The 13,368-nt window shown below is 37.9% G+C and overlaps 1 protein-coding gene across 6 annotated transcripts in view; it reads left to right on the top strand.

Moving 5' to 3' along the window:
* SETD3 (SET domain containing 3, actin histidine methyltransferase) overlaps positions 1 to 13,368 on the top strand; it is a 64,640-nt gene that overhangs the window by 14,314 nt on the left and 36,958 nt on the right. For 4 of the 6 annotated variants that reach the window (XM_049828924.1, XM_049828929.1, XM_049828926.1 and 1 more), the window contains one exon: positions 12,102 to 12,211. In XM_049828924.1, coding sequence (XP_049684881.1) covers positions 12,109 to 12,211 — 103 coding nt within the window. In that variant the 5' untranslated portion in view covers positions 12,102 to 12,108. Of the gene's footprint in view, positions 1 to 10,535; positions 10,641 to 11,076; positions 11,225 to 12,101; positions 12,212 to 13,368 lie in introns of those variants that run through there. The other 2 variants (XM_049828927.1, XM_049828930.1) reach the window with 2 other exon arrangements.

Raw genomic sequence — 13,368 nt, 5'->3', positions numbered from 1 at the left:
TTTTCTGGTAGTTAAAATTATTATGATTCTCAGTGACTGAAAAGCAGTTGCAGTAAGGGCTGACCCATGTGAAATGTACATTTTGGGTTAAAAAAACAATTCCCATAGAAATTATGTGTGCTTAGATACCATCATCCTGAAGTTTTTAATTGCATGCAAGGATTTGTCAAAATTTCAAAGCACGTCAGCTGTCTTGAATGGGGACTGAACTTCTGTTCTTAGTTGTTCACTTTGCAGCAATGTAATGAGTGCTATACTGTTTTGTTGCACCTCTATTAAAATAGTATTGCTGAATTTTCACTCTTCCTCATGCCTTGATAGTCATCAGCAGTGACTGATTTTCTTACTCTTGTCACTTAGTCTGTCTCTAAGCAAAATACAGGAAATGGTGATAAAAGGTCCTAGTTCTTGATCACATAAGTCATCATTGATATGAAGGTTTACATAAAGTAGTTTTAGTGACTGTCCTGTCTTTACCCTGTGAAGTAAGTACACTGTGAGCATGCTAGCGTGGTTCAAGAAGTCAGTGTCTGAAATGATGCGCTGTGAAGTGATTTTGAGCATTGTTGGCACATTGCAATGGGAAGGAGAACAGGTTGTGTTGAGCCGTCACAGGGGCTATTTTGCAAATGTATGGAATTTGTAGAGCTTTACAAATCAGTTTAAGTACAGGCAAAGGTAGCATGTAGTTACTAGTTCATGTCTTAGCATAAGAACGTTTGAAATTAAACATTGTATAGTATGTTATTTCCTGATGTATGTGTACAGGATAATAGGTAAAACCAAAGTAACTGTAAGTCTTGCATAGTATGACATACTGGCTAATAAAGATTTGAGGCAGTATTAGCATTTCTGTATTTATGGTTTTACAGTTTTGGGAAATTTGCTTATGTAAGCATTGGGAGGGTAGCTCTTGACAACAACTAATCTCATTCCTTCTGTGGACCAAACCTTTTTAAACTTTGTTGTATATGTTGAGGGGGGTTGCTTTTGGGATTACGCAGTCATAACAAATAGCTCTTCCAGGATAAAACATGTAAGTAGTGTTCTCTCAAACAATCAAAATGTATTTTACATCTGGTTTTATTGAAACACAAGTCAATCATGCGACTGTCTTATGCCTTAGTAAACAGCCCAGCTGTAGGAGTAAGTAGAAGCAGGATCTCATTGAAAAACAAATGCTTTGCGTGAACTGGATTTTTCTGTATAAGTACAAAAGCAAAAATGTTATCTCACAATGGTTTTTGATGTACTTAGTTGACATTAACTGTTTTAAAGTAGTGACAAATGCATATTCTGTAACTCTAACCCATCCTGTAGGAAAAGAAATAAAGCATTCATTTGGAAGCATTAAGAATATAGGCATATATTTCTAATGTGGTTGGTTGTTGGGTTTTTTTGCCAGTAAGTTCTTTTCATTAGTGAAAACTTGAGAAACCTTTTCAGTATCGGTCTTTTTTTATCTGGTTGTTTTTGCTCATTCAGTGTTTAAAAATTTATTCTTAATCAGTTAATTTTAGATGATTGTACTTTTGATATGATACTGTGCCTACTTTAAGGAACAGCGAAGCTTACAACCACTGGCTTGGTAGAGTTCTTGAAGAAAATAGATGTTTGGGAGAAACAAGTAGTCCAGAGAATAGAAACAGAGGTAAAAGGTACCTACCTCCTGGACAGGATAAAATCTGTCTGCTAGCTAAATGTGAAAGAAGAGAAAAGGTGTGGGGACGAATACTTGACTCAAAAAACATGAGGCTTGCAGAGAGCTTATCTCAGGAAGACTGTTCCTGTTAAGTGACAGGGACAACCTATTTCATTTGTTTACCTGAGAGAGGAAATGTGTGGAGTCCCATTACAAATGGGTCATGTGGCTAAATCAGGTCTTTGAAAGGAAAATACAACTGAAATTCTCCATGAAGGAAGCTGACCTGGGTAACTTAACAACCTCATGAAGAAGGGGAGCTTGCTACATTGCAGCTTGGGCCACAAGAAGCTGGGTGAACATAGTGGAGAAAAATCCCTCTGTCGTGCTTTTCCTGTGGCTCTCTCTAAGTAACTGCTCTTGGTTGCTGTCACTGTTACTTTTTCTCTGGTAAAAGACAGGGTGGAGGGAGAAGACAAATGAAGAAGACTAAGATGAGGATGAAAACTGTAGACTTTAAAAAGAAACAGAGCAGAGCAACTTCTGTTCTCACTAATCCTCCAGGAGATAGTGGATGGTGCTCAGTGCTGCTGTTTAGAGATGGGAAGATACTGGGGGATGTGGTAAGTGTGTTTTAATCAAGAAGAAACCCTGTGACTTTATGAGGTCTTGAATCTGGGGAGCAGAGACTAGAAAAGGAGGGAGGAATGGTAAGCAGAATCTTGGAAGATGGAACTGGAAGAAAATTGCAGTCTGTAACCAGTCTGCCAGGATCTCCCTCTTCCTGCATAATGGAGATAGCATTCTTGACTTGATGATCAGATGAAAAATCTAAGCATGGCAGTTGTTATATTTTATATAGGAGAGAGTTTACAGTTTCTTAACTAGCAGGAAGGAACTGCATTTGAGCGGTTCAACTTGTTTTGGGAGAGCTCGAGAACCTAGGGCACTCTGTATTTGCTGGGCTCTGCATTGGACTGTTTCAGAGTACATCTTGCCACATGAAGCAAGTGTATCAAAGCTAGCTCTTAAAGAAGGAAATAGTGTGGGTTATGGCTAAGGGGAGTTCTTGGGAAACATAAATTTACATTGTATTTTAAGTGGAACGCAATCCTAAGTGGAAACAGTAGGGTCTTTTCTATTATTAATCTTATTAGTGTTTTCTGTAGGTTATTTTTGTCAGCATTGTCATCAGTGTTATGGCAATACTTCAGAGTCTGTTAAAAAAAAAAAGGCTGCCTTGTTATAAGCACTTTATTATCACAGGAGGTCCCACTTCCAAAAGAGCTTACAACTTTAATTGAAGAACAGAAATATCCTGGAGAAAGAAAGTACACAAGCACAGTGAACTGCAATGGCATTGTATTTAATAGAGCTTTTGGGGCAAGTTTATAGAGGAAATGAAGAAATGGAAGAAAAAGGAAAGGGCAGTGGTGGGAGAGGAGGATTAATAGCAAGAAGAGAAGAGGTGGAGTACAGCAAAGGTGAGAAATTGAGAGCTGAGGGGGAGGGGATGGAATCAGTAACTAGTCATTTATTTAGTACAAACATCTAGATTAATACCTTAGGAGTGATGAGAGTGTTAATGTGGTCTCCAAGTGACATGATGTAGGTGGTTTTCACAAGCAAACATAGTGTTCATTGTAAACGTATAAGCTGAATTTTTCTTAAAGATCGCAGATCTCTTCCTCCACCCACACTGTTCTTACACTTCTTGATTTCATGCTTTCTATTTGCTATAAAATGTATTTATCTTTTTACCCGCAGTCATAAGATTCAAGTTTAGGAGAAAAAAAAAAACAAAACAACAACTTGATCAGTGGAAGCAAAAGATCACATTCCCTGTAAACCTGGTCATAGCAAGTGTAAAATTGTGTTCTTCTACAAACAGATTGGAGAACTCCTGTCAATTGCCTATAAGCATTAAACTTGTCCCTTAAGACCCTGGCTGCTCAACATATGTTGATACAAGAGATGATACACTTCCCTCTGAAGTAGAAGGGAAAATTACTTAGTCTAGGCAATCAAACTAGAAAAAAAAAATTGCAAGCCTGGTTTGTGTACATCCTACTCATCTGTCCTCCTTCTCGATGCAGCTAGGGAACATATCCCACAACCACCTACTATACTCACCTCTCCGTGCTCTTTGCATGGCTTGAGAATTCCCTCGTCTTCTCCTTGTCTGCCCTTGTCGACCCGTATCTGTCCTTCTAATACTGATTCTAGATCTGCACCCCTCACCTTCTGTACTAGTATATGCTAAGAAGATGCGTGGGGTGGGAACTATTATGTAATGAGAACATAATGTAATTAGCATCTACAAGGCTCTGAATTAAAGAAGATACAATGTTATGATACTGCATTGGAAATATACTGAGTCCTTGAAGCAAAGTTACACTTGAATAGATAACTTGCTCTGGGAATTCCTAACTCTGTGGTTATTGTTAAAGCTCAGCAAATTTTTGAGTAGCTAGTTTACTACTCTGTAAAATAAAAAGTAATAGCTGAAGCAAATAAGGCTTATAGGAGCATGTCAGTTCTGTCTGCTGGTCAGTTCTTCCCACTTCACCTATCAACTTATTGGACGTTTTTAATCAATTTTGACAGTAGGAGAACTCAAACGTAAGTTGGTCTGCTTGCTAGAGGAAAAGCCATGTTGAGAATAGTTTATCTGCTTGGCCTGTTTGTTAGTCAACATGTGTGCTAATGTTTTTGCCCAACATGCACAGTTATATCGAAACCTGCAAAAGAAGATGCTGCCTGGCTAGTAAGGTCATGTGGGAAGGGGAACCGAAAGCAACGTGGAGTCCCAGAATAGTTGAGGCGGGTAATTGAGAGCACTGCAGGGATTCTGAGACCATTGGAAAAGGCATGTATAAGAAAGGGAGATGCACATCCGGAAGAAATCAGACTTCATATATTTTGCAGGATGTAGGATAAATTCTTTAAAATTAACACCGTTAAATACTTAATATGCTGTTTGCTTAGCACAATGATTATATTCACAGTTTTGTAACAAAGGTTGCAAGCTTGTGTTTTTATTTAATGAGTGAGAAGCAAGTATCTTTATAGTGCCTTATATATTTTTTTTCTATCAAACTTAACTGCAGCTCTAGGTAGTGCTGCAATGAACTTCTTGGTGGTTATGTGAATGTGAAAAGCTGGGTGTTTTGGTGTTTTTTTTAATGATTAAATGGATTCATTTTTTCTGAACTATTTTTTGGGAAGATCCGTATTTTATCATCCCAGCTTGGCGTTGCTTCTATAAGGAAATGTGGTCCTGTGATGTGGTCAAATTCTCTAATACCATAAGTATTAACTTTCTTAAAATGTTTAAGCAGTCATTTCTTATTTTTCAAAAAAAAACCCAACAAAACAAACAATGAAACCCACACACGCACTTGGTGGCAATTCTTTACTACTTTTGGGATTTTTGTACAGACTTCTTGTGGTTACCTGCTAAAGCTGTTAGATGAACATGCTCACTTTTTAAAGCTGTAAGTCAAGGTGGGAATATTTTACAGCTCATTAAAATATTATTTGTGTGTGATGCTGAAACAGGTTCAAAGTCTGACAACACAACTGCTCTTTGATAGCAGTATTAGAGGAGGGAGATGGATCATTTACACCCCTCACTGCCACTTTTGGCATGATTCTTTTTGCCAAGCCAGCTGACACACTATATTTGGAAATGTGGCTGTGTTGTGTGTTACCAAGCTTATTCATCATTGCTGTCAGCGTACTCTCTCTTTGCAGAATGCTTTCAGGAATTTTCAACAACATTCACTTGAAAGGAAACATGGCATAGTACTTAAAAAATATTCACCAGAAGACAACCAGAAAAGCAAACTCACAAAAAAAAAAAAAAAAGCCCAAACCATTTTTCCACTGAAACGTGTATTGCTGCTTCTTCACATATTTATGAAGTCTGCAGTTCATCTCAGTCCTGAAGGATTTTTTTGTTTTGTTTTTCTCTGCATGTGCAGCTATATTTTATTTTGTTTCTTCTGTTGTCATGCATGTACTGGCAAACAGCCTGTCCTTTCATTGCTGTGTTGAGAAGCAGGCTCATACAATAGTTTTAGTCACTTGCAAAAAAAGGTGCTTAATATCTGAAATTTTATTTCAAATTTTTAAAATGCTGTTTTTTCTGACATTACAAACCTTTTTGGAATTTCAGGTATTTCAGTAGAATTGAAATCTAACTCTAAAATCTATTTCATGAACTGTAATTTTATTAATGTAATTTTAATTACAAAGAGTAGTTTTGTAAAGGAACCACACTTATTTTCTCTGTATTGTGCCTCGTTATCAGTATAACTCATCATTTGCTGGTTAAATATGGCAGAGAGCATTGCTCAACTAAACTGTTTTTTGCCAAGTGTGAAATCATATTATATGTGTGTGTTGGTTTTCAGAAATTTTGAAAAAAGTTTCATTATCTATTTTTATATTATAGATAATATGTGATTTTTTTATGCTACACAGCTCCACTGGGTTGGTGTTTAGAAAATGTTTTCTAGAAAGCTATGTATAACAGCAATTCCTTTCAAATTACGGCTTTTACTAAACAATACAGCTGTCAGACGCATTAGTTTTTAAATAGTTATATCTGTTTCATGTAACTGAGCAGTGAATGGAGATATGAAGGAAGTAGAAACCTATTTTTCTGATTGGGAATTAGATAAAAAAGTACAGTTTTGATCAAGATAGATGATTCCTTAAAAGGAAATACTTCCATAACAAAGTATCTCAACATACCCGTCCGTTAGTTTTGCTTTTTTGTGTGAGAGACACTTGCTGATTTAATCATGCATGCAGCATATTTTCTCTATAGAAATTCTGATGACTAAGAAGCAATAGTTTAAACAAGATACATGCATCAAAGGAGAGAGTGAAGATAATTACAGAGCTTATTTCATGTTCCTATACTGGTAGCATCCTACTGAAAAAAATGCATTTCTGATCACAGTGCCATCAGTCTAATGAGTTGTGTTCACTGAACATGTTTTTTCCTATGGTATGTTTGCTGCATGCTATCTGAGCAGTAGGAGATGAGGCAGATCTTGTATTAGCCTTGAACTTCTCACTTGTGTAGAACAGATTTCAGCTAGAGGGTGGGTTTTTTTCTCTAAAACAATATTCACCTATGATAGTAATGCAAATACTAAGCTTTGTTGAAATTATTCTTTTCATCATATTTGGGAAGCTGAAGTTCACATACTCTAAAATCAGCTTTATCTTTAGACATAACTCTTGGCAATGCTTTCACTGCAAGAAATAGGTTCTCACTACTAACATGTTTCATATGGGCAAAAATTCAAAATTTAGTGCTGTGTACCATATTCGTACAGCCTCATGTATTGGTGTATCATTGTTCTGATTGCATGGTGGCACTTTTCGTGTCTCCATATAGAATATGTGCATAGTTCTCTTTGGGTTTTTTCTTCTCATAAAATCTACCAATGAATGTTTATATCCGAAGCAGATCCTTTCTCTAAATACAACTTAAAAAAGGAAAAAAAAAGAAGAAGAAAAAAAAAAAAGCCTGCAGTATTTTGGTAGTTGTGTATACAGAACATTTACTTAGACTGCTTTTCCTCAATTTATTGGTCAATAAACCTACTTTGTTCTTAGAAATGAGAAATCAAAATCCTTCAAAATAATTTCAGTTTTTCAACTTATTTATCCTAATATATATGAGCATCTTGATTGATATAAACTATATGTCATCATAAGTTATAACTTGTAACATGGAATATGCTATGCGAGTGCTTTAATTTTCTGATGATTCTAAAGATGCAGGGGATCGTGCTTAGAGGGAATGTAGAAAACCATTCACATGAATCAACACAGAACTGCATTGTTCTTGCCCTGAAGATTTTGGACTCTGTCCCCTAACCTGCTGTTGGATCAATTAGACCCATCTAACTTGATTTCTCTTAAGAGAGAAGGGTCTAAAATAAATGTAACTGGATGGCATTTGGGGGAGGGTAACACTCAAGTGAATAGGTGATGTGTAGAAAAAGTCTTTGTGAAGGTGGCCTCCTGTACCAAGAGCTCTGTTTATCTTTTTACAGGTATGAGAAAATTAGTAGGAAAAAGAAAAAAAAGGAAAAAGTTATAATGGGAAGACCATGAAAAAAAACCTTTCTAAGTTATTTTTTTGTTGGTATTGTTCTTCTATGTCTTTGTCTTACACTGTATTATGGCAGGTTGGCCATTTATATTGATCCTATTTCCAATTTGTACTATTATAAATTCAACATGGATCTCGTAATGAGCGTTACTCACTGCTTCATATGAGCTGAAAAATGTTATAAAAACTTGTCTCAAATGTAATTGCTTGTGGTAGAGCAATATCTTTCAAGAGGATGTCCAATGTTAATTTACAAACTTCAAGGGATGTGACCAGACAGTGTGATTCCCACACTGAATCTGTGGGTTCTCTCCTTACCAGCCTGCACATCAGGGCTTTTAATGGTAGAAACTGTATTGGGGAAGTAAGTTATGCAACTCAAGAGGGACTGATGAAATTAAGCAGTGCAGATGCTTTGTTTGAGCCTCAGATATCCATTAGAGAGAGCTAAAATTGGGAGCAGGGGGAGGGAATATATGCCCCAGGACTTTACAGTCTCCATATACTTAGGGACAGTCTTGTTCCTTGCACTGTGTTTAGTGTCGGAAGATGAAAGAATTTGGTTTGTTTACCTTCCTTTTTGAAAACACCTTATAGTTTTGCCATAGATTTTTTTTTTGCCCCTTTTGTTACGAGGTGGTGTCTTTTCAGTCAGTTTTGAGCTCCTTTAATTTTGACTTAGTAAGTTAACAATGTTAACCTTAACTTGCTTCCTGATAATTCAAAGTTACTATTTAAAATAAGCCTTTGGCTTGGCAGTTTCTTGTTTGCTCTAATCTTAAAGGAAAGTGAAAGCAGACAGATTATGTACCTTTCCCACTAGATGTTTTTTTAACCTATAGCATTTGTATTTAAACAATCTGCCGTATACAGTTACTTAACATACGGATTGCAATTGTTTCAGCCTTGGTCAGTGTGGAGAAGCAGCTTTTCAGCTGCTGATCGATACTTTCCAGTATTAATACCAGCTGCCAAAGAACAAAACTTTTTGATAGAGTATGAGAGGAAACATTTCATTTTGGGTAAGCTAGCTACACTGACCAAGGATAAAAGGATCCCTTTTATATATACAGAGTGCTCAGAACATCTGGAATCCAAAGTACTACTTCTGTACAGTGATTTTTAACATATTTATGGATTTTACTATGTAGTGTGTGATAACTAAAGGCTGCTATGGCTGAGGTGATCTTGATGACTCGGGCAGTTGAAATCTTTCAGATGTCCAAAGTTACCTGAATGTGTCTGACTCCCCTCTCACTGTGAAGTAACTGGACATAGAATCTTCTATACTGTACAGGAAGATATTGTATACCATATAGACTACATAGGCTGCCCATATAGAAGTGAAAATATCAGTTGCAGTAACATGTAGAGTCGTAGAAAAATGTAGATTGGAAGGGACCTTTGGAGATCGAGAGCCTCAATTTTTTGCTTTTTCAAAGTTAAATCAGGTTGCTCAGGGCCCTGCCGAGTCAAATTTTTTAATTCTCCAAGGTTGCTTGGAGACGCTGTTAAATCTCCATTCTGTTCCAGCACTCAACCACCCTCATGGTGAGGAGTTTCCTTATATCTATTTGGAATTTCCTTTGCAGCGTTTTGTAACTGTTGCCTGTTGACCTTTTGCTGTGCTTGCCTGAGAAGAATCTGCCTCCACCCTTTGTATAACTCCCCATTGCATAGGTGAAGGCAGTACTGGCCTGCTTTTCTTCTCCAGGCTGAACAAACCCAACTCCCTCATCATGTCTTTCATCTCATGTGTCAGCCTTTTCACTATTTTAATGACTGCCTTCTGGACATGCTCCAGTTTGCCAGTACCTTCTGTGCTGCATGGTCCAAAACTGTACAGCACTCTAAATGTGGCCTCACCAGTGCCAAGCAGAAGGGAATAATTATTTCCCTTGACCTGCTGTTTATGCTCTTGCTTATGCAGCTCAAACTACAGTTAGTTTTCATTGCTTTAAGGGTGCATGCTGGCTTATGTTCAACTTGCTGTCTGCTAGCATCTCCAATGCCTTTTCTGCAGAGCTGCTGCCTGTCCAGTCTGCAGCTGTAATGCTGTATAGGGATTTTTTTCCTTCCCAAATGCAGGACGCTTTACATTTGTCTCTGTTTAACTTTGTAAAGTTCCTGTTGGCCAATTCTTCCAGTTTGTTGAGGTCTGACTGAATGGTGGCCCTGCCCTCCAACATGTTGGCTGCTTTCCCCATTTTGTATCATCTATAAATTTGCTGAGGATGCTTTCTGTCCTAGCATCCAAATCTGATGAAGACATTAACCAGTATTGACCACTGTGGAATACTGCTTTTAACCAGCTGGCAGTTAGGCTTAAAATTATTGACCACAACTCTTTGAACCTCATGGCGCAGGGAGTTTTTTTGTCCACCCACTCAGTCTATATCTCCTCAGTTTGACACCCAGGATGCTATGGAAGACAGTATTAAAAGCCTTGATTAAGTCAAAGCAACTGGCAACCACTGATTCTCCCTGGTCCACAAAACTGCTTATTTCTTCAGAAGGCAGTCAGTTCAGTTGTACACGGTTTGCCTTTAGGAGTCTCTCTTGTCTGATCCCAGTCACATTCATGTCCATTGTGCCTGGAAATAGCTTCTCTTTAGGATTTGCTCTATGTTTTGTACAGCGCATGAGGTGAGATGGACCATTACCTAGTTCCCTGGATCCTTTATCCCCTCCTGCCCCCACTTTCCTTTTCTGGTGGGTTTGGTTTATTTGTAAGTTACCTGTTTCCTGTCATAGGCAATCACCATGGCTTTTCAAAGATGATAGGCAGCAGCCTTCCAGTGACATCAGCTAGCTTTCTTCAGTACCTTGGATGTTTCCCATCTGGTCCTGCATACTTGTGTAGGTCCAGCTTACCTAAATAGGCTTTAACTTGATTCTCCCCTCCCTCAAGCTTTGCTACTAGATGCAGAAACCTGGGAAGCCTGATAGCACAGCTTGCTGGTAAAAGACCATGCCCAAGGTGTTGGGTACCTCAACTTTTTCTGTACCTTTCATCACTAGGTTGCTTCCTGATTCCACAGCTGAATTACACTTTCTCCAGTCTGTCTTTTGCTGATGGTGTACCTGTAGAAGCGTTTCTTCTTGCCTTTCACAACCGTGTTCAATTTCAACTCCAGACAAGCTTTGGCCTCCCTGGTTCAGTCTCTGCTTGCCCAGACAGTGCATCTGTCTTCTCTTCTGGTTGCCTGTCTCCGCTTCCACTTTACATATGTTTCTGTTTTGTTTGAGCTCATTCAGTGAGGAGTCCCATGTACAGTCAGGTGGCCTCCTGCTGTGCCCGCTGATTTTCTTGCACGTTGGGAAGCCTCGTTTTTGTGCTCTGAGAAGAGAGTTCAGGAAGATGACTGGCTGTTGTGGGCTCCTTTGCAGCTTCCTAGGGCAATCTGCTTACCATTCCCTAAGCAAGCCCCAGCTCTACTGATGTGAGTCCAGGGTCTTTAGGTCTGCTTCTTTTTTTCCTTTCCTGCTTCAAGATCTCACACTACCATTTCATGATTACCGCATCCAAGGCTGCTGTTGGCTGTCATATATATGAGCGGTTCTTCCGTATTCATGAGAACCAGATCCTGCACAAGCCTGTTCAGTGCCAGCATCAAAATTTGCTCCCAGTGCATGCTAGAATGTCCCTGGCTATTTCACACCCTGCTATGCTGCCCTTGCAGTAGATGTTGTGTGATTTAAGTCCTCCATGAGAACAAGGGGCTCTGAATATTGGAAAGCCAGCCTAGGATGATCTGGTTTTTGTGGTAACTGAAAATACGTTTTCCTTAACTGGTTGTCTTGAACCACAAGAAGCTCCTGCAAAGATATACATATGATATTTTGATTTTATTTTGAAATAGAATATTTAACTTTCAATTAATTTTGAATTACCACTTTAGTGCAGTCACAAATACTAATTCAGCTGATGTCCACAGTGCAGCTGATGAGGTAAAGTAACCTAGTTTTGTATAACATGGATACATTGGTATCCATAATATTTGTTCACAACTAATGAATTTGCTAGTGATCTAAATTATTTATTTCTTTTTCTCTATATAATTTCTAGATTCTAATTACCCTAAGGTAATTAATGAGTAACTACATGAAATACTGCTTCAGATTGCACTGTATGGTTGCCTTGTGTTCAGTCTGTGCAAATAATACTTACACATATATATGTGCCAGAAACAACTCCTCATCCTCTTTTTTTTTTTTTTTGTTTCCCAAGTGACTAATAAGATAAGATCTTGTCCACTCATCATTATTGTATTTTGTTTCTTAGTAATTGGTGACAGTTTGCTTCTTAATCTGTTTTAGTTGGAAGATGGGGAAGAAGAGCCGAGTAAAAACTCAGAAGTCAGGTACAGGAGCCACAGCAACAGTATCTCCAAAGGAAATGTTGAACCTAATTAGTGAGTTATTGCAAAGTAAGTTTCAGTTTTATGCCTCTCTGAGAAAAGGGATGGTGTGGAGACCACTCAAAAACATTCTCTTGTTCTCTTAGTAAAGCCAGTGAATTCTATTAACTTCCTGTAAGCCAAGCTTGCTATTTCAGCTTGCTTAAGATAGTAGTATGTGTCTCAGAGTATGTATCTGTTAGTATATACCATTATTGGCTTATTTATATGTGTATATATTGGAAATACTGTATTTCTGGCAGCTTTTGGCTTTACATCTCAACACAAATATAAATACTGGTGTGCTCTAGGTAATGTGACATTGCAGCTTTGTCAAAAATGTTTTCCTTGTAAACCTCAAGAATTACACTGTTTCTGTTTAACATTAAAGTAGTACTTTGAACTGATATCAGAGTAGAGGAATTAACTGTGGAAAGCAGCGATACAACTTAGTTAACTGCACTGATATTTTTGTCTTTCCAATAAAAATGTGGTTGTTTTTGTTGTTGTTTGGAAACTTTTTTGTAGTGCTTAGTTCTTATATACAGACCAGAGATTGTTTCACTTGTTGAGGAACTTTGAACTTGTCCATTATTTCTAGTAAATATGAAAAGCAGAGCATGATTTCATATGATAGTGCTAAAATACTCTTCACTATTGCTACTGTCATTAGTAACTGTGCTACACTTGAAACCCAAGTCCAGATTTTCATGTCCTGGACACATCCAAATGTTGCCTCAGAAAAAGTAGAATTTTTCTTTAGCATTGCTTGCAAAGAGGAGACAAGGAGTTGGCAGACCAATTTGATGCGTATGCTACAATTGGCCTCTGCTTTGCTACCAAAAATAAAATGTAGATCTAATTTTCTAAGCAAAGACAAGTATCAGCTGTTCTTTTTGTCAGGCTTCCATATTTTATTCAACACAAAGATTTTTCAAATCGGTTGAGCAAAGTAATCTTCAGCTGTCCACTTGGGTTTATGCGGCTTAGATCAAGAAATCCACACACTGGCATTTAGAATATTGTCAGAGACACTGTGGATATAATCTAAAGCTTGGCGAAGTGTTCTTTTGCTTGTCCTTCCAGTATGCATGTGTCTATGAAAACACTATTGACTAGGCAGGTCAAATGTATGTACCAGCAAATTTCTCAATTACTTAAGGTAAGCCCTGCACTATAATATCTGC

The sequence above is a fragment of the Accipiter gentilis genome, chromosome 25 (assembly GCF_929443795.1).
Source record: "Accipiter gentilis chromosome 25, bAccGen1.1, whole genome shotgun sequence".
Classification (NCBI taxonomy): Eukaryota; Metazoa; Chordata; class Aves; order Accipitriformes; family Accipitridae; genus Astur; species Astur gentilis.
Note: the sequence above shows the minus strand (reverse complement) of the source record. Positions and strands in the feature narration are given on the sequence as shown.